The sequence below is a fragment of the Trichoderma camerunense genome (assembly GCF_050948025.1).
Source record: "Trichoderma camerunense strain CBS 138272 chromosome Unknown V8C40scaffold_10, whole genome shotgun sequence".
Taxonomy (NCBI): Eukaryota; Fungi; Ascomycota; class Sordariomycetes; order Hypocreales; family Hypocreaceae; genus Trichoderma; species Trichoderma camerunense.
In genome coordinates this window covers 585596-610179 of record NW_028145360.1, presented here as the reverse complement: position 1 = coordinate 610179, position 24584 = coordinate 585596, and the positions used below count along the sequence as shown (strand labels likewise).

Below are 24584 nucleotides of genomic sequence, written 5' to 3'. Positions count from 1 at the left end.
GTTCCTGACGCACGGCACCGGTATATAAGGCAAGAGTACACAAGACACCTTACGCATATAGAGAAATAGTCAAGTAGTCTAGACAGTAATGCCTTCATTTTTTCACCTCTGTTCAATTCCCTGCACTTGTGAGATTTGGTGTAAGTAAAAAGCGCTGCATAAAAAGGTAGAAAAGGGCGAAGATGAGTTTCTTCTTTTGTGGCTTCGTTGGCTGTACAGCACCTCCGCGGTACCTTGCGGCACCTCTATGGCACCCATTTTCCACCGTGCCAGGCGGTACCAGGTCACCACACACTTCCACTACATGTACGGATTGTTCAAGCCACCTATCTGTAGGTTTCTAGCTCGAACCAGACTCTATAAGAAGAGGTTGCCCCCTTTGTAAAACGTCAACAAACATAAATCTAGCTCTACACAGATACAGCACACCAGCTAAATAGCTGCAAAGACACCTCTTCTCCTACGTTGTGAAAGTCCTGGCATCTTAGGAGGAAGCTCCATTTTTACCCGACCCTTTACCGAAGGGCCCCTCTAGATAGCTACTCTACCCTTCTACAGCAACAGGTGCCAGCAAAATCTGTGTTCAAACACCAACACCAGCCATGGACTCTTCCTCGCGAAGATCGCGATCGCGATCACCCCCGCGGAAGGCGCCAAAAGGCAGTGGTGGGTTTCGGTGGAAGGATAAAAGCCGCCCAAGCGAAGACAACCGCGGCAGCTATGATTCGAGAAGAGACCGATATGGAGACCGAGACCGGGACCGAGAAAGAGAGCGTGACCGAGGCCGTGACCGCGATTATGGAGATCGACGACGTGATTACCGTGATCGCTCGCGAGATCGTGGTGGCCGTGGCAGATACGAGGGCCGCCCAAGATCGCGATCTCCCCGACGATATGGCTCTGGGCCAAAAGACACTGGCGACAAGGTGAAGAGAGACGACAAGAAGGAAAAGAAAGAAACCAAGACGCCCAAAGCTCCCGTTGCAGCGGGACAAGAATTCATCATTGTTCATGTCAACGACCGACTGGGCACCAAATCAGCCATTCCATGCTTGCCTTCGGACACGGTTGGGCAGTTCAAGCTCATGATTGCGGCGCGCATTGGACGAGAAGCGGGACAGATTATGCTGAGGCGGCAGGGCGAACGGCCTTTTAAGGATCACATCACGTTGGAGGACTATGGCATTTCGAATGGAGTTCAGCTGGATCTTGAGGTTGACACTGGCGATTGAGCAAGTTGTTTTGGCGCCTCCTTTCTCTTTCATAAGTGCAACTTTATAACAATCCATATGCTCCATATTAAAATACCACACAACCACATCTGCTCTTACTCTCGTACGTAGAACTTCCGCGTATATTCTGATCCATTTACTGACGAATTCCAGATGACGACACATATAGGAAGACGAACCACCTACTACTATGCTGTGTTCTTGGTTCTTGGCGAAACTACCAGTCGAGGTATCATTGCATGCTGACTGGTACGCCCGCCATCATGCTTGTCGTAAACTTGGTATATGCAGTAATACGTTTGTGGTCATGGCTGTGCGTTCGCAAGATGCCTCGCAGGATCTGAGCTGACAGATGTAATGGTGGATCTGGAGTATCAATATGGCAGTTGTCGAACAGCGAGGATAATCCAGTTTATCATTAGTACAGTCTTGGCCAAGTTGGCGCAGCGGCGCTGTGCAGTTGGATTTGAAATGCCTCTAACAAGACAAGATTGAGGACTCATCTGACAAGGCATATCCTTGTTGGGATACTCGTGAGCGAGAGAAATACAAACTACAGCACATGACTTGAACGCAATGGTACCGAACATTCCGTAGCGGCAGCTGAAGAAAGACCACCGGTAGTGGCAGGTAATGGAGAGACAAGATGAGGTAATGCCAGCATCGCATCGTACGTGTAATTTAAAGCAAAGGCCTCGGGGGAGGAGCTGAAGGTACATGCACAGTACGGAGTTGCATTTCATGGGTGCGCGTTGTGAAAAGTACTCGTTCGTACAGGAACAGGAACAGGTTGGTAGCGAGGCCCGTTCTGTACCTGATGGAATGACGTGACGGCGATCGCATCTTCCGTTTCCGGGTCTGTGGGAAGTACTTAGTATCGTCAATCCCTCAAGGAATCGTCCTACTGTACGGCACCGCTCGACAATTGTCACGCCAGCAGGTCTTCTGAGATTGATTCCGCTGTCGAATTGCTGACGCGATGCGTCGCACCCGCGCATGGACGTTGCGGTGGAGGGTCAGTACATGTACTTCGTATCTGGAGCTGCATGTACCTGTAAGATTTGGTTCCCATTAAATCAGTACCAGCAGCAGGGTTGATGGATCCTCTCTGGCTGGCTTGGAGGCCGGAAATGGCAGTGAGGCTAGGCCGGACGTGGTCTAAGCTTGATGCGGACTGGGAGGAGAAAGGGAAAGAAAAGGACCTCCTTTGTTTTGTGTTGGCAAGCAAGGTACTGTACCTCGGCGAAGAGGAATGATTTGTACTGTTTTTCATGAGTGAGGAGAGGGACTTGTGTGGTGTAGGATCCTGGGTGTCAGGTAGAGGAGAAAACTGTCACACGATGAATCGTTTCCATCCATAATCTCGATGTAGAGTCTACGGGTAGATCCTACTGACACTCTGCCACGCGTGATTGATGACATTGAATTCTGTCTCTTTCTCTCTTCCTCAAAGTAGAGTTCTGTCAGTGCGCACTCAAAGTAAGGCACGAGTACTCGCAAACCCCAGGTACCTCTCAGCACGGGCACTTGACTCCAAATCATCCAGCAGCAGCAATCAAATATTACTGTCTGGGTACATCCATAATGCAGCACTAAAAGGCCCGGCAAGTGCAGCAGTGCAGTAGCGCACGTCGTAACGGGGTGCTAACGCTGTGCTAAGCCAGCTAGTGCTCGTACCTACGGTAAGGGGTACATAGCTGCAGCCAGGCGGCAGGTCACTCGCACGTTACATGAAGCAAAGCACCCACCGCGCCATGGGAAATCCGGGAGCAAATCCGCGCTTTGTGGTGCGCCTTGAGCCTGATTGCCTGAGCCCCCCAAAGTACCCCCCCTGGTCATGTCCAATTTCCAGCACCGGCGCACGTCCCACCCGGGCTCCCGCCAAGTACAGCCAGAACTAGAGAGCAAAAAAAAACAGCCCCCAGCACAATCTAGCCCCCTACAGGAGCATGGAGCAGCAGCAGCAGGCGGCCAGTTACAGCAGTTCCCACTGCTAATTATCCGCCGGCAGCAGCCCGCCGCCCAGCCCAGAAGCTGCTTGGCTTGAGACCAGACTTGGGTCAATCCAATCTCGTCTGGTGTGTGGCGGATTCTTCCAACTCTCTTCTCCAGGCTTTCCAACCCGCTCTTTCACTCTCTTGGGCCTCTCTCTCATTTTCTCACTCACACACACATTCACGTAACGCACGTCTCGCCTTCGCGACCAAACCCCCTCCTCTTCCTTTCAACCCCCCATATTGGAGCAAGTGTGTCGTCGCTGTTTCTCGCGACCGATAATTGAGGGTTTCTACGACGGTTGGTAAGTCTTTGCCATTTTTTTTTTCTCATTGTATCTCCCCGTTGCATTGCGCGATACGGTCTAGGGGGAAAGGCAAGAAGAGGAGGCGTCCCAAGCTCCGGCAGACACGACGTTTCGATGGCATGGCGATGGGATCAATTGCACAGACACGAGTGCATCGGCATGAACGAAAAGGGGCAATGACGAGAGGCTGGCATTGTTTTTTCTCTCGTTCTCCTCCATCACCAGCAGTCGATCGCGAGGCCAACGGGGGAGAAGCGAATTCCCGCTTGCCGCTGTTGCCGACTCCTGTATCGTCTCGCGGTGTCAATCTTGTTTCCATTCGTTGCACTGCGTCTCCCGAGCCGTCATCACCGTCGCGCCAACGTGACGGCAGCAGAGCAGACGGGCCTTTTCCATCGTCTCTGATTGATTTTCTGCAATTCTTTGTTCCACTTAGCGTCGCGAATCCACCGAGGCAACCGATCGGTGATAGTGCCTAGATGAAATTGAGGCTAACCAGGCAGCTGCAGGCAGTTCTCGCAACAACTCCGTCAACACAATCCATCGTCCCGGCTGACGAGTGCGAGCCATTCAATCACTCTCACCACCCCCGACTCCGGTCAAATCCAACTCTATAGTCATTCCTTTATTTTAACGTACCGTTACGATGCCTCAGTACACCTCCCGTGATGTCGGCGACCCGACCCAGATTAAGAAGACGAAGCAGTCCATGGCAGACCTCAAGCTTAGACGCTTAACGGAGCTCAACAACAGACTACGCGAGGATTTGGACCGGGAACGCATTCCCGTCAGCACCGCTTCCAAGAGGTAAGAGCTAAAAGACGCATCCACAGCCACTGCCGGACAGGGGACACGAGGCTAACGCGACGGCTGCAGCATCATTGCCTACTGCAATGGTACGAGAGACTACATGGTTCCTTCAGTATGGGGAACCGTACCAAAGGGCGAGGATCCCTACGCACCCCAGCAATCCGGCGGCTGCTGTGTCGTCATGTAATTCTGTTTCCCAGGACGTGGAGGAACGACCAATCGATGATGACTTAGTTGGGAGGAATTCTTGGCGCGGGACCTTTTTTCTTTTTCCCCTTGTGTGCGATATGGGTTTATTTTTCTCTCTCTCTCTCTCTTTATTTTTACAACGCCACGCAGCTGGAATCAGACAGCGAGCGACGAATTCGTCACGCCGACACACCATTCAAACAATAAACACCTGGTCCGGAAAGCCTTTTACGAGAAACTAGAACGGGACTCTGAGCTGGATCGACGCAGTCTCAAATGATTATATCAATGCTGGGGAAGGGGAGGAGGCGATGGGGGGGATGAGGAAGCAAAAGGTTGTCTGTGACCGAGGAAAGCCCCCACGCTCGCTTTTCTCAACGAGTTTTATTTTTTTTACTACTTATTTCAGCTCTCTCTTACTTTTTAATAAAGCAGTCGAGCGGTTTCTTCTAGGCAGGATGGGATGGAGGAGGAAAGAGAGATATCCAGATAAAGGGGCCTACGGTCTTGGCCCCTTTTAGCATGTATTAATTCCCGATCTCTCTATTGTCCTTTTCTGTTCAATCGAGTGGCTCCCCTATATGCCTTCTTTCTTCTTTTTCTCTCATTCTACGTTGACTCTCTGTTTCTTCTCTATGCATTGAGGATGAGGAGGGGGTGTGATGGGATTCCTGGCGGGTGATGAGGGAGAGGTTTTTGTGCGCGTGTATGGTGGTTTTGTGAAGTTGGATTGTCGGAGGACTCGGTGTATAGGGCCGCTGGTTACGCGGGTGTAGATAATTTGACGGCCGGATTCTGAATTGATATGGAAATGTGACGGAGAAAAAAAAAACTCGTTGAGTGCCTTGTCGTGATACCCTGTACGTGTACACGCGCGTGATAAATGTCCTTTGCACCGAAATGCAGCAATCCTACATAAATTACATCAAGTACTTAAGATATTTAACAAGAGACGCGTCGAATTGTCACATTGAAAAGAGTGGATTTTTATTGATATTGGAAGAATAAGTCGGAGTAGTTGGTACTGCTATTGTGTGGTGTTTTTCTGCCTTGGTGTGTCTGTGCACGTGAGGTCATGAAGAGGAGAACCCGCCGCTCTCAACGTAACATCACATGTCTTTGTCCAATATGGGATATCAATATCACGTAAATTTCAGATGTATTTCTGCTCTGCTGCGTAAGAGAAATATATATAACCAAAGTACAGTTTGCCACAGCTTCAAATAATATTTGCTCATGACGGGCAAAGAGTAAAAGTCGCTCACTTCATCCATAGTAATCAAAGACACATTCTCCACATAAAGCATTACAACAGCCATCCCGAACCCGGACCTCCGTAGCTTACTAGCAGTATTTCGTTTATCATCATTCGCCTCATACAACTGCTGATATTCACTACGAAAATATTCATTTGTCTACTACTTACAACGATATTTATATCTGCTCTCTTTAAAAAGGAAGACAACAGCAACCATGGCTACATCAACATCAACATCCACATCATCTCAGCCGCTGCAATATGCCGCCGTCACGGCTCCCCTGCCACGCATAACCATCCAGTTCTGCACTCAGTGTAAATGGATGCTGCGAGCTGCCTATGTACGTCCCCATCTACCCTTATTCCTCATACTTGTTCCTCATACTTGTTCCTCATCATCACCTTACATTTCGAAAACCACTCTTCCTTTCACTCCTGCTCCACAACCAGTTCCACTCAATCTCAACCCCCCTCACTCACTTATCACTTCTATATCATCATGAACTAACACATCCTACCGCAGTTCGCCCAAGAACTCCTCTCCACATTCTCCCTCTCCCTAGGCGAAGTCGCCCTCCAGCCCTCCACCGGCGGAACTTTCATCGTCACAATCCATCACCTCTCCCCAGCATCATCCTCTTCATCAACCTCTCCAGCATCCGTCCAGTCCACAACCCTCTGGGACCGCAAAACAGACGGCGGCTTCCCCGAAACAAAGGAACTCAAGCGCCGCGTCAGGGACGTCATCGATCCGTCCCGAGACTTGGGCCACGTCGACCGGAACCATCGCGCTGCTGCTCCAGCTGCTCCAGTGAAGGAGACTGCTCCCGTTACAGAGGAAAAGCCAGCCAAACAAGAGCAGGTCTCTTCAACCATTGTATGCGAAGACTGCACTTAAAGGAGGGAGTCCTTAAAGATGGAAAGGGTAGGAAGCATGGAAAAAGAACTCATGTATGATATCAAAAGCAAAAAGCAGTGTGGAGAGACAATCTGGATGAGCAAGATACCAAAGTAACAAGTAACACCGGAATCGAGAACTGACGTAGCATTGCCACCTTCTAGTTGTCTTCTGGAAGCCCTCGTACGGAACATGACAGATACATTTTATCCACTGCCTTGTCAGTTCGAGCTCTGCCAAGGACCCGTGCGTTAAGCCACTCTCGTGGCATAGGAACCAAGAAGCATGAATACGAACTCACCCCAATCCTTCCAAGCCACATGGATCAGAGCACAGGTTACACAGCAGGCATCTCCATCATTTACGGTCTACGTCATGTCATTCACACAGCACGTCAAGAAAGGGTCTGCCCAAACGTGTTGGGACAGCAAAAGTTTAAAGTGACATCATGATGTATTTTTTTTTCTGTGAATGATTTGATCTGTGAAGCTAAGAAACAGCCATTTGTCGTGACGAAGTTTGCATGTTGGGACATTAGAGGCGATGCGAGCTAACCGCCGAGTCGGTACATTAATGCAGGAAGGGCTCGGCGTGTAGTTCTCCAGGCAACCCGTTCTCGCCACCAGGGCCCAGCGACGGTGCGACGTAAGAGGTTGCAGAGTATGAAGAGAGTCGGAGAGTCAAAAAGAAAAGTCAGCGGTGTCAAGTCGTCGAGATGGATCGTGCTCAGTCGAGAGAGACCGAACAAGGTCATCCCGATGGTTTAACGCCGTCCGAACTTTTGTTTCTTCTCAGCAGGCTTGAGAATCTAATCAAGGGGGTTAGCTGAGGTCTGAAGATAAAAAAGCTCTCCCAGCTGGTAGTTGTTTGGAAGGCCTTTGGGTGGGATTGCACAAACCTGGAATGAGCAGAGCAAGCTCTCGTCCACGCTCATCATGGCACCTGCATTGTCGAACTCGCCACAGTAGTTGGGTGCACTAAACAGCGTGACGAGTTGACGCTTGGAGAAGAATTCGTAGCCATCTTCGACGACCTGGTGAGCACGGCAGATGAGGTCCATATCGTGCTTCTGTAGGAAACGAGACACCACGTCCGGACCAAAGGTGAAGGACACACCACGGTCGTTTTCGCTCCAGCCGGTAATGTCCTTGTCGGGGTCTGACCACAGAAGATCACAGAGCAGTCCACAGTCGGGAATCTAAGGGGATGGACAGGTTAGCGGACGGTCCCAGCAAGTTAGAGCACGAGCTGCCCTTGGTTGGAGCGGATGGAGCAGATTTGAAAGACAACAAAAGAAAGGAGCCGGATTCTGCTGTGGGTAGAAGGCTACTGAAAGAGAGGAGGCACGTACATCAGTGGGGCGCATGACGCGACGAATCTGCTCCATCGAGTTCAGATCGGGGCTGAGACCTCCGTGCATGGTGAAGATCTTCTCGTCAATGATGGCGGCAATGGGTAAGCAGTTGAAGCAATCGGTAAATGTCTTCCAAAGCTTAATGTTGTAGCGTCGCTTGCACTCATCGTAGAAGCCGTAGATACGGTTGATGGAGGCGCACTCGTGGTTGCCACGGAGAATGAAGAAGTTCTCGGGATACTTGATCTTGTAGGCGAGGAGAAGGCAGATGGTCTCGAGAGACTGCTTGCCACGGTCGACGTAGTCACCTAGGAAGAGGTAGTTGGCTTCAGGGGGGAAGCCGCCATACTCAAACAGACGCAAAAGATCATAGTATTGGCCGTGAATATCACCGCAAATCTGCCAAGCATCGAGTCAGCACCACAACTGCACCGACATTCCTCCCTGACAAAGGGGGTGGGTGTGACAGCAACTTTATCCTACCTTGATGGGAGCCTCCAGCTCGAGGAGGATGGGCTGAGAAATGAAAATCTCGCGAGCCTTAGTGCAGAGGAAGCGAATCTCAGTCTCGAGAAGCTGGACCTGCTTTCCAGGCCGGCTACCTCGGACCTCGAGCAGCCGGTCAATTATAGAATCGAGATCGACCTCGTGTTGGTCAGCCATCTTATAGATGCTCCCCGTGGGAGAGACGGTTCGTTTATATCGAATTAATAAGCCGAGAGAGGCTGCGCGTCAAAGAAATCGCGGGAGAAGTGAAGGGAGGGCGTGCTAGAAGCAGGCCGATGCGCAAAATAATGCGGCCCCTCGAGAAGGAAAAAAAGAGCAGTACGACAAATGATGATACACTAGACAATATGGACTTTGATAATTGAGAGATAATCCTGCCATCCAGCGTTAGAAGAAGAATAGACGAGAACCATCAATGGCTTGGGTTTAGTCATCGAGGGGAATTTGTTGCCTCCCAACTCGAGCAACGAAGAGTAAGAGGGGGAGAAAAAAGGGCGTGATGAGAGTCAGACCAACATCCCGATGACAGGAGCGATCCCAATCTGGCCCATCCAAAGACGATTGCCGTTGTGGTGATTCCATCACGCCGCCCCTTTCCCTCTCCGTCTCTCCTTCTCTCGTCAAAAATGAGGGGGAGCGGACAATCGCCGGCAGGATGGTTGCTTTTTGGTGCCGAAGAATAGAACGAGAAGCGCGCCATCGCCAGGCGGGGGAAAAAAGAGCGAAAAAACTCACAGCTATGCGGCAAATGGCTTCAGAGACCAACGCGAGAGGGAAAAAAAGAGACTAAGAGAGGGCGCAGCGGATGAGAAACAGGGTTCTAAACGCGCGATGGGCTTCTGCTCTCTGGATGGGCGTAAAATAAACGAAATGAAATAAAGCCGCTGGGTTGATGCAGCTGTTCGTCGCCGTTTGGGGTGGCCTCGAAAAGGGCTCGTCGCTGGGGGGGAAATTCTAGTTATGGGGATGGCCTCGCGGGGGGGGCAGTTCGTGTGCCTTCGTCTGCTCTCAGCGTCCTTTGTTGCTGTGGGCGCAGCCAAACAATCAGCCCGGAGTCGTCGCGTCTGGAAAGTCCCGTCAAACGGGCAGCCGTTGCAGAGCCGTGGGATCGATGCTGGATCGATGGACGATGATGGCTATCGTCGGTCGTCGTTGGGCAAAAAGAGGTCGTCTTTCTGCGGGATCGTCAAAAGAGAGGCTTTGACGGGGTTCGCTTTTGTGTGGTGGGAGAGAGAAAGAGAAGAGGCAAGCTTTTTTTTCCCTGGGCCAGGCGAAAAAGAAGGGAAGAGTGGGTTCAGGTTTTGTGCTGGTGCTGGCCTGGGGCGGCGCTTGGCCTTCGCTGGACTGGACGCAGCAGTGCAGGCAAGGCAGGGTGGCCTCCACTGTAATACAGCGCATCCATCGCCTCGAACAACCTACAGCTGGCAGTGGGCGTCAATTGATAAGGCCATCAACCTTTGGGAGAGTTCCATTCTGTGCGACCTGCCCATCAATCACTATCTGCTATCTGTCCATCTTTGCACGACATTGATGCACGCGAAATATCAATCCCAAACGCAATCCCACGTGCCACAAGAATGTATGTACAAGCACCGCACGTCAATCCCCCAGACAAAAACCCAACATACCCGAATCAAATCCCATCCGTGCAATCTTCACTCAGGAGATGAATGGAATGCACCATCCCAGGGACCCCCCCAAGAAAACGCCCGTGTCCAGGCTCTGAAGCGGCCTGTTAGCGGCCCCCTCCTCGCCGAACTTAGTTTTCCCTCCAGGGCCGGGCCAGGTTCCATCCAGGTCCAGCCAGGTCAGGTAAGCTGTCGTGAGAAAAAAAAAAAAAAAAAAAAGAAATAAGAAATAAAATTGAAAGACTAAACTCGGAAGCTGGAACTTGCGGATAGACGGACGCTTTGACTTCTATGATAGCTGCCCTGTCACGATGACTCGTACAAGCAAGCAAGCACCCGGTGCTTAGCAGGTACCTTACAAGCAGCAACCAGCTTCGAACGATACATGCCCACTACTTCCTTACCTGCTCTCTGCCTGCCCGAGTCGAGTCCTACGTGTACACCTACTCGTACTGTATCAAACCGGACGATATCCGCAACACACGAGAAAACGCGGCGCCCGTCAAAAACCCAGCCGGATTCGGCACTGCCCCTCTGCAGACGCCTGAAAAGCTGGTGGGCATCCAGATATGTCCAAATCGAGGCTAACGGGGCGAATTGGCCCTTTTTTTTTTGTCCCAGCTTGCCTTGGTTCCTGTCCACCCCTCTCTTCTCCAAACAGGTTATTCAACAGCGCGGCTCACAACACACGAATCACAGCCAGAACCAAGAATTTCCGGATCTTCTTTTTTTTTCGCCTTCTACAACCCACCAGCAATCACCCCCTTTTTTTGCCGATTTATTTGTTCTATTTATTTATTGGTTATGCCCAGCGTCGTCTTTTCAACTAGCTCCGCGCCCTTTTTCCTGCTCGTCCATTGGACAGTCTAGAGCCTGGCCCGGAACCCGCCGCCTCTTTCTATGTACCAACCTAAACGCACCTCTTTGTTCGTATCGCATCGAAGGCGTCTCGCTTTGAGAAAAAAACAGGGGCAGAAAGCAGAATCGAAAAACAGAAACAGAAAAAGACATCAAAACAACATCATCACCCGATAGATGCCCTCAATCCGGATACCAACACACACACACGTCCATATTTTATGATGCGTCGATTCCTCACCCCCTGCCGCCGCTGATTTTCGAAACCAAGTCGCCTCAAATCAGATGCTCGCGCAAAACGGGCTCCTCCTGCTTTTCCTTTTCTAGCTTCTCGCCTCATCACACTGCTGACGAGTCCGGCACCGGGGGACCGGGTCTCCGCATCGCCTTTTTTTCTCGCTCTCACACTTATTTTCCCCCCTCCCCTCCCTCGGCCATCCTCCCACCCCATCTGAAAAAGAAAAGTCACTGGAGCACACTCGAAACTTGGGATTCTCCAATAGAATTCTCGTTCGGTGTCCCGCTATTCCGCCTCGTTTCCTTCTTCCCATCTGGAGTTCCCCCCCGTCTGCAGTGCACGGAGACGGCAAGTCTATGTAGCTAGTAGTACTAAGTTCTCACTGTATTTGCCTACTAAAGTAGGTAGACACGGCTGCGAGCTTTGTTTTTCTTTTTTCTTCTTGCCCATCAGCCCATGCCTAAACCATAAATGCCCTTGTGGAAAGTGACAGTCAGCCGCAAAAATAGAACCCCAGCCTAAAAACGTTAAATTTCCTACAAACCGCATATGTACCTTTAACCTTTGCCATCCATGGAGATTCCTACAGTAAACACCCAAGTACGAGGTACACGTTGCTGTCAACCCCGCCACCCCGCAGAGGCTTTAGCTTGGCTACAGACGGACGAAACTCCGTCAAAGCCCTGTGTTGGTACTTTGTCGTCCTATCAGCGCCTTGCGCAGCCTCGCCTCATGTCAAAGCTTCACAGAGAGAAAATGGCCGCCAAAGAGAATCACACATTGCCTTCACCACAACAACGCAAGTTGGCACTAGACGTGTAATATGACAAGATAAATACAGCCATAAGGTGCTTTCAAGTTGAATTAACACTTATAATGCATACCGTGTTCAAGAGCGTGATTCCGGTTGACATGCTGTAGACCGCTCCGAAATAAGTCAAACAAACAATCATCTCATTGAGGATGCCAGAGTATACACATTTGTATCAGATCCATTGAATACGTTAATCCTACACATAAAAGTTGCACCTTTGTCCGCCCAATTATCATTGATCCAGGGCAATTCGTTACCCGTTCCTAGCTCACAAAAACAACGCCCTCCTCCCCTTGCCCGGCCCTGGCAAGTCAAGTCGCCCTTTCGTTTTCCCCCAAGGAAATTAAAAAACAGAAAAAAAGACGTGAATAAAAGGACAGGATGAGAAGAAGAAAAGAAGAGCGTAAAATAAAGAAAAGAAAAGATACGGTCAAACAAAGAGGCCGGATTACTGGGTGTATCAATAGGAAAGAAAAGAAAAGAAACAATAAAGAAGCAATGCTGCTGTCCTCCCAACGCCAGAGCCTTATATACCGATGCTTTCGTCGTAAAAGCGCTCAGCTGCAAAACAAAAATATCAGGACGTAAAAACAATCCCGTAACAATTTCGCATAGAAAGCACGTCTTGCCCATCCCAATTTACCTCTTGGCTTAAATCACTCCCATATTCGTGGCCCTATCGCCTTCTAGTCGGTCTTCGTTTCTTTGGTAGTCTACTCGCCGTCTTGTTCTTGTTGCTGCCGGCACTCGACGCATCCCTCGGCTCTTCCGTATCCATCGCCGCGGCTGTCACGGCATCGTCAAGGTCCTTAAAGTCCTCGTCATCGAAATCCGTCAGCTCTTCGCTGAGCGTCCGCACTGCATCTCTGCCAGCTGCCCAGTGCTCCTCAAGGATGGACGTTCCGTATGGTTCAAGCGCCCTAAGGTACCAAAGGATACCCCCTTCCGAGAGAGGATCGGCTGGTTCATTACCCAGGCTTCCATTGCTCTGCGGTGGGGTTGGTGGCCCATCTTGTGATGGACGAGTTATGACGACGTAGCTGCTCGTGCTGTTGGGAGGGGTTTCAGATGCAATGGCAGCGTTGACTCGCGCCGATTTAATATTCATCTCTGTCGTGATACCAAGGCCCCCTGAGGTGCGGCTGGTCATGATGCCCAGCCCGACGGTATTAACTTCGATGCTGTCACCTTCCTCCTCCTCATGGCGATCGTTATCATCCTCATCGTCGTCTTCATCATCTTCTTCTTCTTCATTCTCAGCAGTGTCCATTACGTCGCCGCCGTCGGAGACAATGCCACTCCCGCCTGCTAGAGGCTCACTCTTAATGGTAGGGAGGATTTCAGATGACGGCTCAGGAGCGTCGAGCATAATGGTGTCCTCGGCTGCCGCATCTGCCTCGTTGTGCGCCGCTGCGTTGGGCTGTCGCCCTACTTCGATGCTAGCATCAATAAGGGCCTCCAGCTCTCTCTGCAGGGCTTCAGACGGCTTTGTAGATATTTCGGCTTCAACCTGCAGCGACATTTCAAGCAGTGGCTGCACAGCCTTGAGGATTCGCTTTCCGAGCTTCCGCCGCTCTCGTATGTCTGAAAATGTTGATGTTATAATAGAGTTATTGGTGCTGTTGTTATCCGCTTCATCCTCCTCCATTTCACGATTGATGGAGTCTGAGAGCTCGGGAGGAGTCAAGATTCCCTTGCTGATGATATCACCGAGGTCTTGTGCAAAGCTCAAGGTATTGACATATACCCGCTTCTCAATGCTTGCCTGTAAATCGGCCAAGCCATCCGTGAAAAGACCCTTATCCAGCCTGTCCACAGTCAGTCAGTAAAGCCCATACAACGCCTGTATACCACCATAAAAAAGAAAAGAAGAGTAACTTACGAAATAGCCTTCTCTACAGCAGGAACTAGTAACTTGGCAGTAGGAAAGTAGCACTCGTCTACAAAGTCCTGCTCGAGCTCGGCAGCATCCAATTTGAGCTGTTCACGCTGCACAATGTCGTCGGCAAGAACCTTGAGCTGTTCGAGCTCGTGAATGATGCCCTGGGCAAACTCAATGCGGCGAGCCAGTCTCGCCTTGCCGCTGGGACCCATGGCGGCAAAGTTGCGCCTTGTCAGCTCCATGGAAGAGAACGACTCCATCTGCAGCTGCAAGCGCTTGAGGAGCGCGGCACCCCTACGTGCCTCTCTCTTCAGGGTCCAATAGCGGCAAGCTTCGCTGAGGAAGTCCTTGCGCTTCCTAAATGTAAACCGCTGAATAGATGCCTCGACGATGTCAAAGACGACTTGAGGGATGATGGGTGCTCCAGATGGCAGCTTCCAGAGGTTTTTGGGAGGCTGTCCTTTCTTCTTGTCGCCCAGGATGGCTAGATTCTTAGCGCCCGTCATTTGGCTCTCATCAGGCGGATGATCTGTAATGGCAGTGCGGTGTTGCGCTGCAATGACATTTGCCATGGCTTGATTGTCTGCCCAGATACGCCCACGCATGTTCCTCTTATAGAACTTTTTGGCGGCTCGCGTGGCCTGATGGACCTGGTTTTCCTGGGCATGATCCGGCGGGCAATGCTTATCGCAAAATGCCTTGAGCACCATGCTACCGTCCAACACAGCAAGAGTGCCCTGAACAGTTTTCATCTTGAGGAATAGCCGTGCTCTCCTGGCACAAGTGACATGGAAGGCCTGGTAGCAATTTTTGTTGCCACACTGAATGCAGGCGCCCATTCTCTGACGGCAGATATAACAAGTCAACTTCCACCTAGTTTTGGGGACCTTTTCTACGTCCATGACGGGCTCCATGAACGTATGGTTTCCTAAGGAGACTTCAGGAATCCACATGGCACAGAGTAGATGGGCCCATTTTGACGAGTTGGTTTGCTTGAATGCGCCGTCCGTATTGGGGCAGAATATGCATGTCTAGGAAAGGAAAAGAGTCAGAGATTAAGAGGACCAAAAAAATGTAAGGGAGAGAGAGAGAGAGAAGAAGAGAGTCTTACTGGTATTCCGCGACCACATAGCTGACATTTCCTGCAAAGCCACTGGCCCTCCGGGATAAAGGGCACACCGTAGCATTCTTGGTGAACCGCGAGGTTACAACCATCGCAGAAAACAATTGCGTTGGTATTTTCGCAATCTCCATCATCGCATATGGCGCATTTACTGTCGGGTTCCTCGCCGCTGTGAGTCTCGCCATTAACGGCCACAGCCGAGCTGGACCGCGGCCTGTGCGTCTGTGGTGGTTTGGGGTTTGGCTTTGGTATTCTTCGTTCCAAAGCATGCCATTCCTTTTCGATTTTGGTCATGGTGATTTCAAAGACCTCGCGCGTGATGGCTTCCAGCTCGTTCTGCTTGCGCTGGGCGTTGTATTGTTCAAGCCACATATCGTCTTGCTCGTCCATGTCGTACTCAACACGGCCAAGTCTAGACTGGTGCACATGGTCATCGCTCGCAACCACTGAAAACTGTTCAAATTCGTCATCGGCATTGCCATCGATGGCCTTGATCAGTGTACGTTCGGATCTAATAAAGTTGTCACTCTCTTGGTAGCCAACATTGCTCATGGCCTTGTCAACATAGCGTGCCTGGCCAAAAGTCTTGCTTTCAAACAGTTCGATGCGGTTGGTTTTTCTATATTGGGGTTGTTTAAGGTCGAGTCGCTCTTTTGGCGTCTGGTTCGATATAGGGAGGATCTTGGGGGTTCTGGGAGTAGGAGCAAAGTCAAGGGGTCGAACGTTGTAAAAGCTGACGACTTCACGAGTGGATCGGCGAGGGCGTCTTGATGGGGTGCCAGCAGCTGAATCGTCGGCGTCGACCTCTGGGCCGCGCGCTGCCTGGGGGTTTGGTGTATTACCCGTCGAGGCGGGGTTGACTGATTTGGACGGTGTCATGGAGTCCAGGTGTGGTGTAGTAGGAGGCTGCGCATCTATAGCGGGAGTATTCGGCGCCTCTTGCAGGACAACTCCATCGACATCATCGGCAGGAAAGATGACAAACGGGAGGTCGATATCAAGGTTTGGATGGAACTCTTCCCAGCTGCGCTCCTCTCGAGGCTTATAGTCTTCGGCCTGCTTCACGGACGCAGCCATGGCGGCGGCAGATCCCCATCGCATCTCGTCGCTGTCTTCGTTGGCAGCAGTTCTGGCTCGTGTGCTCCGCTCCCGCCGCGGGGGCAGGGACGGGGAGGCGCCGTTGAGAGCCATCCGGGAAGCCGAGGTTCTGGATCGCGAGGCTGTCATGGTGCGGGTTGTATCGGGGGTGTCGATGGCGTCGGCGTCGAGATATCGTCCACCACCTCCAGGGCCTCCGGGAACGTAGCGACGTCGTTTCTTGGGGGGTGGTTCGGAGACAGCGGCGGCGGCAAGTGAAGCCTGTCTGAGGGCACGCGCAGCGTTGGTGGTGCCGGGCGGACGCCCTCTGCGGCGTCCCGTAGGTGTTCGACGGGGAGTTGGAGAGGCCGGAGCCATTGTGCCCACTACAGGGCAGCGGTTTCACGGCAGCTAGGCTCAGTAACTGAGAGCAGGGCGCAAGGCGACGGTGGTGATGGTGTCGAGGGGAGGCGAGTCGAGGCGAGGCTGTCGCTCGAGGCGGACGGCGCGCGCAAGAGTCGGGGCAGCGGCTGGAGGGGATCGAGGGGCTTCTGAAGGCCCCGAAGCAGCAGCTGAAGCGCCAGGGTTCATAGGCAAGGCAAAACAGGCCCTCGTTGGCGAGCAGTCGATGGACGAAGGCAGCATCAGGGGACGACGTGACGTCGGCTGGCGGCTCTCGATTCGGGGGCGAGCGAAAAACAGACAACGCGTGAAGGCGTGCGCACGGACCACCTGCGGAATCTCGAACCAGACGGCTTCATTTTCAATGTCTGGTCTGCGTTAGTCAGATCAGAGGGGCACTTGTGCGTTTCAGGCTAGCGGCGTTCCTGGGGAAAGCCGTGCGCTAAACTGGCTGAGATCCAATGCACTACGTGAACTGTAAAAAACAGCTAATCAGCTGGAATATGGAAATGGATGACGAAAAGAAGAAAGATGAGACGATGGATCAATCAAAAAGGGTGATATTCAAGTACTATTCTTTTTCTATAGCTTCTGCTATAGTTTTGACAAAAGAATTAATGAAATGCGACGACAAGAAGCAACTGAATTTGGACATGTCCTTTCCTCAGGTCGCAAAGGAGGACCAAGAGTGACCACGACTTGCAATATAAACCGCGACTCATACCACCAATCTAGACGGTTTTCTAGAAGTATGCTCCAATATAGATCGCCTACCGACTCAAGATCATGTTCCATCGCTCGGGTGGATCATCAATGACAAAATATTCATGCAATGCGCCATAAGCTCCGATCCATCACACCTACACAATTGATTCCCGCCCCTTCGATCCAACATATTCTCCCCAATCTCTTATTACATGTACATTCTCGTATCTCTCCCACCAGTTCCCCCACATTTCAATCTACATATGTACTTCCCGCAAACACTCTAAAAATAACCTTGAAGAATCCCGGCGGCAATCGGCCTTTGTCCCAGACGCCCGGGGCGGATTCCCGGCTCGAGCCTTCGCCAATCACACCTCGCCCCGTCAGAAAAGCGCTGCTAGTCTAATTCATTCACAGATCGGGAGTTTTATGATGCGTGGCCGCCCATCGATCCAGGCACACGCCGATTGAGATTTGACATATGGGAAAATGCCGGTCCCCGCTCGATCCATAAGCCCGGGCGGCCGCTCCCCAGACCTGGTCTCTCTTGTCTCTTCTCTGCCGCATCGTTGGAGATGATGGCGTGGCTGTCGCTCGAAACTAGGTCATTGAATCTACGTTTGGACAAAGCTGCCATTTGTAGACAAGTGTGTGGATGAATCTGGATGCGACATGATCAAAGCATTTGATCGGCCATCAAACATGTTCTCTCGCAGTATCTACGCAGTTCGGCGATGAATCACTATTCATATTCTCCATGTGCGGCGGCATTGCCGAACCGTGTAAATACTGCGAGAGAACATGTCTATCATCGTGCAAGCACAAGATAACCAAGACCTCAAGAAGATGAAGAAAAGAGCATAGAGTGGGAGAGGGACAAGGGCACAATTGACGCGAAGCTGTTTGTAGCAATCCATTCATCTGCCCCCAAGTAGGTGGCGCCATGGGCAATCCATTACGACATCCCGGGAGCGGGAGAAAAAAAAAACTCGCCGAGATTCACTCAAAGACCCCTGATTGCCAAGAGCACAATGATGACACCCATCACATGGTAATAAACCCGAGCGCGGGTGCTGGATACTCTGACCTCCGCCAAGTTTTATAACAACGTGTCAATTACACATGACATGCAAGCCACATGTTGGTCGGGCGGGCCGCTGCCAAAATCATTGCGTACATGTACCTAACCAGGGGCCAATTGTCCATTGCAGATTTGGTAGGTCAAGCTTGGGACTCGACTTTAATAGACGGGCTGTATATCACATCATGGATGCGTATCTGCAGCGTCTAGTGCGGGCTTACGTACATGTTATTGCATCATCCTGCCTACATGTAGAGACTAAGTACGCATACCTCACTTTGCCTTACCTTAGTACATCATGTAAGGTAGTAGCCAAGGCACATGCCGTACATGTGGGCTGACATGAACATTCACATGCGAAAGGGGAACAAACATCGTCACAAACGAATAGGAACTCTAAGGTGCAACGTGAAACTCGCATGCTCTATCATTCTTCCGTCAACAGCTCATCAGTGTTACTACTCATATTCCCGGTTTGTCACAAAACCATCTCGACGCTTGCGACGCTCAAACTCGAGCATGTCTTTCAAAGCAATGGAGTGCCGACCCGAAGCTACTTGGGGGAGCACACGACACAAGTGCCGGCTCACCCCTATCATAACGCCGTTTCCAAGCCAAACAGAAAAAAGAGGTCGTAGACCCAGCTTATGCCACTGTTTGCTCTCAGCAAAGTCAAGAAAATAAAAGAAAAAAGTCATGCCAAAAACAGGAATTTTCATGCAACGTTCATAACGTGTCAAGCCACTTTTTTTATCCCCTCCCAGCCTCTGAACATCATGTAACAGAACCAATCCGAAGAAAACCAGACAGACAAGACGAGAATTCAAAAGAAAAGGGTTTACAATAAAACCCTGGCAATGACAGCAATTCCTAGCCGTGACGCCATATCCGCTATGCTCCGTAATAGAAAAGACAAACCGCGGTACCAATCAAGCCCTGTCGTGTGGTAAGGGACAGGGTGAAATAAGATGGATAAATAGACAAGATGAAGCAGAAAGGGTAGCTTAGCTCTTTCAAACTAGCTGCAGGAGAAGCAAAGGACGTAGGAGTGTGCCAGTGGGATGAGTAGGCAAATGTGTAAAGACGTAGAAAGGGTATCGAATCGAGGGGGGGTATCATTGAGTAAAATGGGTATATAGTCAAGGGCACTAGGCTTGAACTCGGAACACGCAGCCGGGCATTTATGAGTGGCCGCCATGGATGGCTTGCATGGGAGGAGCGTGATGGGCAGGATGGGCTGCCAACAGCGCAGCGGTGGTGGTCGGGATATTGGATGAGCCAAACACGTTGTTGGCATCCCAGCTCTCCTCACTCAGCACGCTCAGATAGCCCTCGCCGACCTTGTCACGCAGGGCCTCTATTTTGCGACGATAGAGCTCGCCGCTGGCATCCCAGTCTTGCTGCTGGATATCGCTCGTGCTAAAAATGTGGTCGGCATGGGCGGGACCGTTGGCATGTGCGTTCTCAAAAGTAAAGGCTCCGCTGCCAAACTCGTGGGCCTTTGGATATGAGAGGGGAGTCGACGGTTGAGTTTTAGATACGTGAGAAATTTTATAGCTCCCATCCATTGAGCCGGCAATTGGGGAATTGATCGGGTATTTTGGGCTATGCACATCAACCGGCGAGGGCATTGGGTTTTTGTCACTAGTCGATAGATCGACGATGCGTCGTTTAGTGTTTCTGCGGCGCCTCGTTGAAGTCGTGTTGATTTCGCTGGCGACGGCCTTTGGCACTGGCCTCTCCTTGCGCAGGACGGCAGCCTCCTTGACAGCACTATAGACGACGGTGGGCTTGCTTACATCGACGCCTCGCATCTCGGTCACGATCGGCTTCACCACTGGGACAGATTCGGGAATCGGGACTCGGTCAACCAGAATACGTTTTTCAGAGGAGCTGGGGCCTGAGCCATCGATGACGATGTCCTCGGTGTATCCCGGCGTCATGCGAAACAGGTTGAAAATTACCACACGGTAATCCTTGTGAGTGCGAGCGAAGGGGTTGCCCTCGACCCAGATCTCACGAATCTCCGGAATTCCAGTCAAGCGTGCAAGTTCCTTGGGGTCTGTAAGGCGGTTGTCTCTAAGGTCCAGCCTTTCCAAGGGATACAGCTTCTCGATTCCAGCAAGAGATTGCAGTCTATTGGCTCGCAGATTGAGAGCAGTGATGGCTGGGAGGGGGTTTCGGGTCAGGGAGTGCAGAGAGTCAATCATGCAATGCGACAGGTTCAGAGCGCGGAGAGCGGTGAGGGTGGACAGGCTGTCCGGGATTTGGCTGAAGAGATTGGATGACAAATCGAGAGAGAAGAGGGTGTTGGAGAGAGGAGCCAGGCTTGATGCTGGAATCGACGTCATGGGGTTATCTGCCAGACTGAGATGCCTCAGGAAGCGCCACTTGGACGAAGGTAGGACTGTGTTTCCCAAGAGGTTGGCAGAACTGCCTCTAGAGTGGTGATGGTACCAAGAGTCGGATAGGCTCGAGTTGGAACTCCCAGATCCCGAACGCCGCATTCTCTGTTGAGATCGGATGTGGGTATGATTACGAGAGCTTGATGGGCGTGACGGGGAATTGCTTCTCGGCCGAGAATCCTTGTTTAGAGAACGCGATAGGTCATCCGTAGATTGTCTTCGCAGGGTGCGGGCCGAGCCATCGGACGTGTTACCGTCCTCAACGGCAGCCTCGCTGGGAGCCATCGAGCCGACACGAAGTTCACCTAGGGATGATCGTGGATCGGGAGAGCCAGGAATCGATACTGATCGGGGAAATTCACGACCAGACATGGTTGGGCTCTTGCGGGGGCTATGGCTCCCGCTCCAAGGTATTGAGGGCGAGTGTTGTGACTTTGACGTTCTGCGGCGCCTCTTGTCCATATCGTCCAGGACAATGTCGATCAAAATATCAGCGGGATCTTCGATACCGGCATGCTTGAGCGTAAGCGAGCGGAGCTGGTCGGCCATGCGATCCCAGCCAAAGAATTGACGAAAGTCAATGTTGCTCACTTCCAGGGCCTGGACATTCTTGAAGACGTAGAGGGGGACCGCAGAGTCAAAGGGAAACTCTTCGTAGCCCTTGATGAGCCGAGCTCGCCAATCAGGGGCCAAGCGAAGACAGGGGATCTTGGTGAAGGCAGAATACAAGTACTTCATGTCCGCCTCCAGCGCGGCCTTTTGACGCTCCGTCCGAGCAGCAGATATGCTGGCACCGATGCCGAAGCTGGCCCACAAGGCAGACATGCCAGACATGACGCTCCGGATACTGGAGACGGAGTGGATGGAGCCAACATCTGAGCTATGGCTTCTAGACCGCTGGGTGTTGCTCAGAAATGACACGTAGTTTGCAGACGATGAGCTGTCGTGGAGATCCTCCAAGCGAACCTTCATGGGCCCCACATTGATACCCAATTCTTCGAAGCGAGAGAGGAGATAGAACAAGTGGTGGGGAGTGAGGGCGAGCTTCGCAGATTTAACTCCGTGAGAGGAAAAGTTGAGCGGCCCCAGGGACAGAGCGTTGGCAAAGGCGCTGGTGCTGGAGATTGCAGTTGAGGGACGCTCAGGAAACGTCGGAGTCTGCGGGATCGTGGCAGAACTCGTACTTTGTGTGGCTCGGTGACGCACATCGCGGCGCTGAAGTTGCAAGGCGTTGGCGAGAGCCTTTTCGTTGCTACGCACAAAGGCAGCAAGTTGCTGTTGGAAGTTAGCACGCCGATCTCGGGGCAGCAGAGGTAAATCACAGCAGCAGCGTATTTACCTTGATAAACAAGCTTCCGTCTTCTGAATCCATAGCTGTGGTATTCAGGGTCATATAGGCATTGGGGGTAAAGAAGATGTTTTCGCTTATTATATATTTCGGGGTGGTAGAAGTGAAAGGAGCGGCGAAAGAGCGTCGTAAACGGTCGAGTGAGAAGAAAACAACTGTGCTGAATCTTCGACGTCCGACTCGAAAAACCTAATGCCCTTGTGGTGCAACAACTTTACACCACACTCTGTATCGATACGTTAGCGACAAAGAAGCGAACAAGGTTGCCATCAGCGGGTACAATGCGAGTATGAGGGGGGAAATGGCAGAATAGGGTTCAAGAGAAGAAGGAAGAGAAATCGTGCGTACATCTAGGACGTAGCACTGCAAAGAGGGAGGGGGGACTGAAAGGATGCCACGATGGACCCTTTCACAGAAACATGGACAAACTGGCAATTGGCTATCAAGCAGGCTGGCTGATGAGGCGATCATCTTATCATGCTGCCCGTTCCCTTGGCCAAGCCCTTGAACGCAGAGAGGCCTCACCAAGCTTCCGGCGGCCACGGAGGACAGGAGAGAGACTAGGCACCCGAAAGAAGACACCAGGATATCAAAGTGGTATCGCCACGGTTACTGCTAACTGGCTGCAACGAAGCACAGGAGGATGACAGCCAAGAGGTGCCAAGGGGGCAGTCGTACGCGAAAGGGCAAAAGATGTGAGGGTTTGTACGAGGCAGGTGGTGGGTGGTGACGGTTGGACAATAGTAGAAGTAGAGGAGGCAGCGTTTGGGTTGGAGAGTTGACTGAGAGAGAGAGAGGATCGCCGCGACGGTTATTTTCTCCTTGTCGTTTCCCTTTCTTGATCTCGTTCTTGTTCTCGTTCGCCGCAGCAGGCAGACAGATGGGCCGAGCGAAACATGGTCAAAGAGTAAGGCAGGCAAGGCAAGGCGAGGCAAAGGCAAGGCAAAAGCAAAAGCAAGCAAGCAGAAGAGCGGTCGGTAGCTGATAGCAACGAAGCCAAAAACCAAATCAACACACCGTGACTCACCTCATCAATCGCAGAAGAAGAATATATAAAAAACAAGAAGAAAAATAAAATAAAACAAAAGACCAACAGGACAGGACAGGCGACCAAGTCCGCCAACGAAGGGAACAAAAGTCAAGGACGAAGATCGTAAGCCGAAATCTGCCGGCAGATACTCCAGGCTTTGATGATGGCGAGGCTTCTGATTTCTCAGAGAAGCGTTTGCCTCTTTGCAAAGCCTTGCAGCCCGTCTGTAGTCGCGCAGGTTCGGCGTTGAGCAGACGAGGGAAAGGGTCCAGAGGCAAGGAATGGAGGGGTCTTGGGATCGAGGTCTCTAATAACAAAGCGCCTGCCAGCGGTGGGCCTGGCGACAGGGCCCTTCTGATGCCTGCTGATTGGGGAGGGTCACAGGTCATCTCGCTGGGCCGGGGGGGTGGGCCAGTCAAAGCACAAGTACCCGGTACAAGATCGAGTCTTGCCGCGCTCACAGGCGAGTGCGTGCACTCCGAGTCTAGAACCAATCATTGGCGGCGTCTCTAGCACTCGCAGCGCCGGCGAGTGGTTTGCGGCAGCACGTCCAATCCATCGCCGTTTTCCCTGCTTGGAGCCCCTAAACACTACATGTACAGCTACTTGCACGTTTGCACACACTAACACTAACGCAGCAACGGCGTCGAGTCAAGGGAGAATCTGTCTGCCGTTGAACTCGACTCTCTCTGCCCATGGTTGTCCATGCCGTTTCGCCTCCGAAAGAGCCAAGAGAAAATAAAATGCCCTTATCTTTTCGTCGACAAGCCATGGCCGGGCTATGGAGCTTTTGGCGCTCGTATGTACTCGCTACTATCCCGGCTGTGGCGCTAATCTATGGAGCCCAATGACAGGGTCCTGCGGAGAGAGTCTGTTTTGGCTCTGTCGCTCTTTGCTCTCAAGCCTGATAAAGAGAAATAGTTGCACGCTAGGAAGGGGAAAAAAAAAAGTGAAGCCGGAGGATAGGTAAGTAGGTAGAGAGAAGAGAGGGGAAATGGGCAAAAATAGCGAGAGTGAGCGATAAGCTAAAAGAGTCCGGCTCGAGACAATTATCGACGAACTCCAAGACACGGAGTTTAGAAGCAAAGCGTCCAGTCTTCTCTGTACTCATACGTACAGTAGAATGTAGAACAAGTCGGCATGCAGCCAACGCAGCGCGCAGAGAGGAACTCCATGGTTCGGGGGTCCAATCACTGCTCAGATTGGTGATGTTGACTTGGAGGAGGGTCCATCCATCATGTGGGGGTTTCTTTTTTTTTCTTTTTTGGCGCGAGCAGGGATGGATCCTTGGAGTGCAGCAGCAAGGCGCAACCCGTGAAATGACGAGTTTGGCTACGTAAAACACGGCGGAGTGACGAAGTGATGGGCTCGTTTCAAAGTCCGCACGCCAATCGAGAGAAGCGACGCCGGTTGTCCATCGTCATGCGCTTGTGTCTTGTTTAT

General features: G+C 51.6%; 7 protein-coding genes across 7 annotated transcripts; 3 read left to right on the top strand and 4 right to left on the bottom strand.

Annotated features, from left to right (window-relative positions):
- The first annotated feature begins 583 nt into the window (after nucleotides 1–583).
- Nucleotides 584–1799, top strand: V8C40DRAFT_246719 (ubiquitin-related domain-containing protein). The gene is made up of 2 exons (XM_083216163.1): nucleotides 584–1335; nucleotides 1386–1799. Exon 1 carries the CDS (start codon nucleotides 603–605, stop codon nucleotides 1230–1232), a length of 630 nt encoding a protein of 209 aa, XP_083072568.1. The 5' UTR covers nucleotides 584–602; the 3' UTR covers nucleotides 1233–1335; nucleotides 1386–1799.
- V8C40DRAFT_246718 (uncharacterized protein) lies at nucleotides 1214–2234 on the bottom strand. The gene has a single exon (XM_083216162.1). It carries the CDS (start codon nucleotides 2228–2230, stop codon nucleotides 1607–1609), a length of 624 nt encoding a protein of 207 aa, XP_083072567.1. The 5' UTR covers nucleotides 2231–2234; the 3' UTR covers nucleotides 1214–1606.
- Nucleotides 2235–4058: 1824 nt separating this feature from the next.
- On the top strand, nucleotides 4059–4561 carry V8C40DRAFT_246716 (guanine nucleotide-binding protein subunit gamma). Its single transcript, XM_083216161.1, has one exon. It carries the CDS (start codon nucleotides 4181–4183, stop codon nucleotides 4343–4345), a length of 165 nt encoding a protein of 54 aa, XP_083072566.1. The 5' UTR covers nucleotides 4059–4180; the 3' UTR covers nucleotides 4346–4561.
- Nucleotides 4562–5643: 1082 nt separating this feature from the next.
- On the top strand, nucleotides 5644–7048 carry V8C40DRAFT_246711 (Rdx family-domain-containing protein). Its single transcript, XM_083216160.1, has 2 exons — nucleotides 5644–6132; nucleotides 6315–7048. The coding sequence occupies exons 1-2, from the start codon at nucleotides 6007–6009 to the stop codon at nucleotides 6687–6689; spliced, it is 501 nt and encodes a 166-aa protein (XP_083072565.1). The 5' UTR covers nucleotides 5644–6006; the 3' UTR covers nucleotides 6690–7048.
- Nucleotides 7049–7338: 290 nt separating this feature from the next.
- Nucleotides 7339–8814, bottom strand: V8C40DRAFT_26567 (type 1 serine/threonine-protein phosphatase catalytic subunit GLC7). The gene is made up of 4 exons (XM_083219678.1): nucleotides 8527–8814; nucleotides 8041–8442; nucleotides 7588–7887; nucleotides 7339–7497 (listed from the first exon to the last, which is right to left on the bottom strand). Exons 1-4 carry the CDS (start codon nucleotides 8704–8706, stop codon nucleotides 7453–7455), a joined length of 927 nt encoding a protein of 308 aa, XP_083072564.1. The 5' UTR covers nucleotides 8707–8814; the 3' UTR covers nucleotides 7339–7452.
- A 3302-nt stretch (nucleotides 8815–12116) lies between these two features.
- On the bottom strand, nucleotides 12117–16819 carry V8C40DRAFT_246703 (PHD-zinc-finger like domain-containing protein). The gene is made up of 3 exons (XM_083216159.1): nucleotides 15082–16819; nucleotides 13971–15001; nucleotides 12117–13896 (listed from the first exon to the last, which is right to left on the bottom strand). The coding sequence occupies exons 1-3, from the start codon at nucleotides 16546–16548 to the stop codon at nucleotides 12765–12767; spliced, it is 3630 nt and encodes a 1209-aa protein (XP_083072563.1). The 5' UTR covers nucleotides 16549–16819; the 3' UTR covers nucleotides 12117–12764.
- Nucleotides 16820–19290: 2471 nt separating this feature from the next.
- Nucleotides 19291–22720, bottom strand: V8C40DRAFT_26538 (leucine-rich repeat domain-containing protein). Its single transcript, XM_083219649.1, has 2 exons — nucleotides 22103–22720; nucleotides 19291–22038 (listed from the first exon to the last, which is right to left on the bottom strand). Exons 1-2 carry the CDS (start codon nucleotides 22154–22156, stop codon nucleotides 19540–19542), a joined length of 2553 nt encoding a protein of 850 aa, XP_083072562.1. The 5' UTR covers nucleotides 22157–22720; the 3' UTR covers nucleotides 19291–19539.
- Nucleotides 22721–24584: the final 1864 nt, after the last annotated feature.

Excerpts from the sequence above, each read along its gene's own strand:
- V8C40DRAFT_246719 (XM_083216163.1), top strand. The coding sequence starts at position 603 with ATGGACTCTTCCTCGCGAAGATCGCGATCGCGATCACCCCCGCGGAAG.
- V8C40DRAFT_246718 (XM_083216162.1), bottom strand. The coding sequence starts at position 2,230 with ATGCGCGGGTGCGACGCATCGCGTCAGCAATTCGACAGCGGAATCAAT.
- V8C40DRAFT_246716 (XM_083216161.1), top strand. The coding sequence starts at position 4,181 with ATGCCTCAGTACACCTCCCGTGATGTCGGCGACCCGACCCAGATTAAG.
- V8C40DRAFT_246711 (XM_083216160.1), top strand. The coding sequence starts at position 6,007 with ATGGCTACATCAACATCAACATCCACATCATCTCAGCCGCTGCAATAT. Across the intron at positions 6,133-6,314 it reads GGATGCTGCGAGCTGCCTAT|TTCGCCCAAGAACTCCTCTC; the intron begins GTACGTCCCCAT and ends ATCCTACCGCAG.
- V8C40DRAFT_26567 (XM_083219678.1), bottom strand. The coding sequence starts at position 8,706 with ATGGCTGACCAACACGAGGTCGATCTCGATTCTATAATTGACCGGCTG. Across the intron at positions 7,888-8,040 it reads GCGTCATGCGCCCCACTGAT|ATTCCCGACTGTGGACTGCT; the intron begins GTACGTGCCTCC and ends CCATCCCCTTAG. Across the intron at positions 7,498-7,587 it reads GCTTGCTCTGCTCATTCCAG|ATTCTCAAGCCTGCTGAGAA; the intron begins GTTTGTGCAATC and ends CCCCTTGATTAG.
- V8C40DRAFT_246703 (XM_083216159.1), bottom strand. The coding sequence starts at position 16,548 with ATGGCTCCGGCCTCTCCAACTCCCCGTCGAACACCTACGGGACGCCGC. Across the intron at positions 15,002-15,081 it reads TATGTGGTCGCGGAATACCA|ACATGCATATTCTGCCCCAA; the intron begins GTAAGACTCTCT and ends TTCCTTTCCTAG. Across the intron at positions 13,897-13,970 it reads GCTGTAGAGAAGGCTATTTC|GCTGGATAAGGGTCTTTTCA; the intron begins GTAAGTTACTCT and ends GACTGTGGACAG.
- V8C40DRAFT_26538 (XM_083219649.1), bottom strand. The coding sequence starts at position 22,156 with ATGACCCTGAATACCACAGCTATGGATTCAGAAGACGGAAGCTTGTTT. Across the intron at positions 22,039-22,102 it reads ACGGAAGCTTGTTTATCAAG|CAACTTGCTGCCTTTGTGCG; the intron begins GTAAATACGCTG and ends AACTTCCAACAG.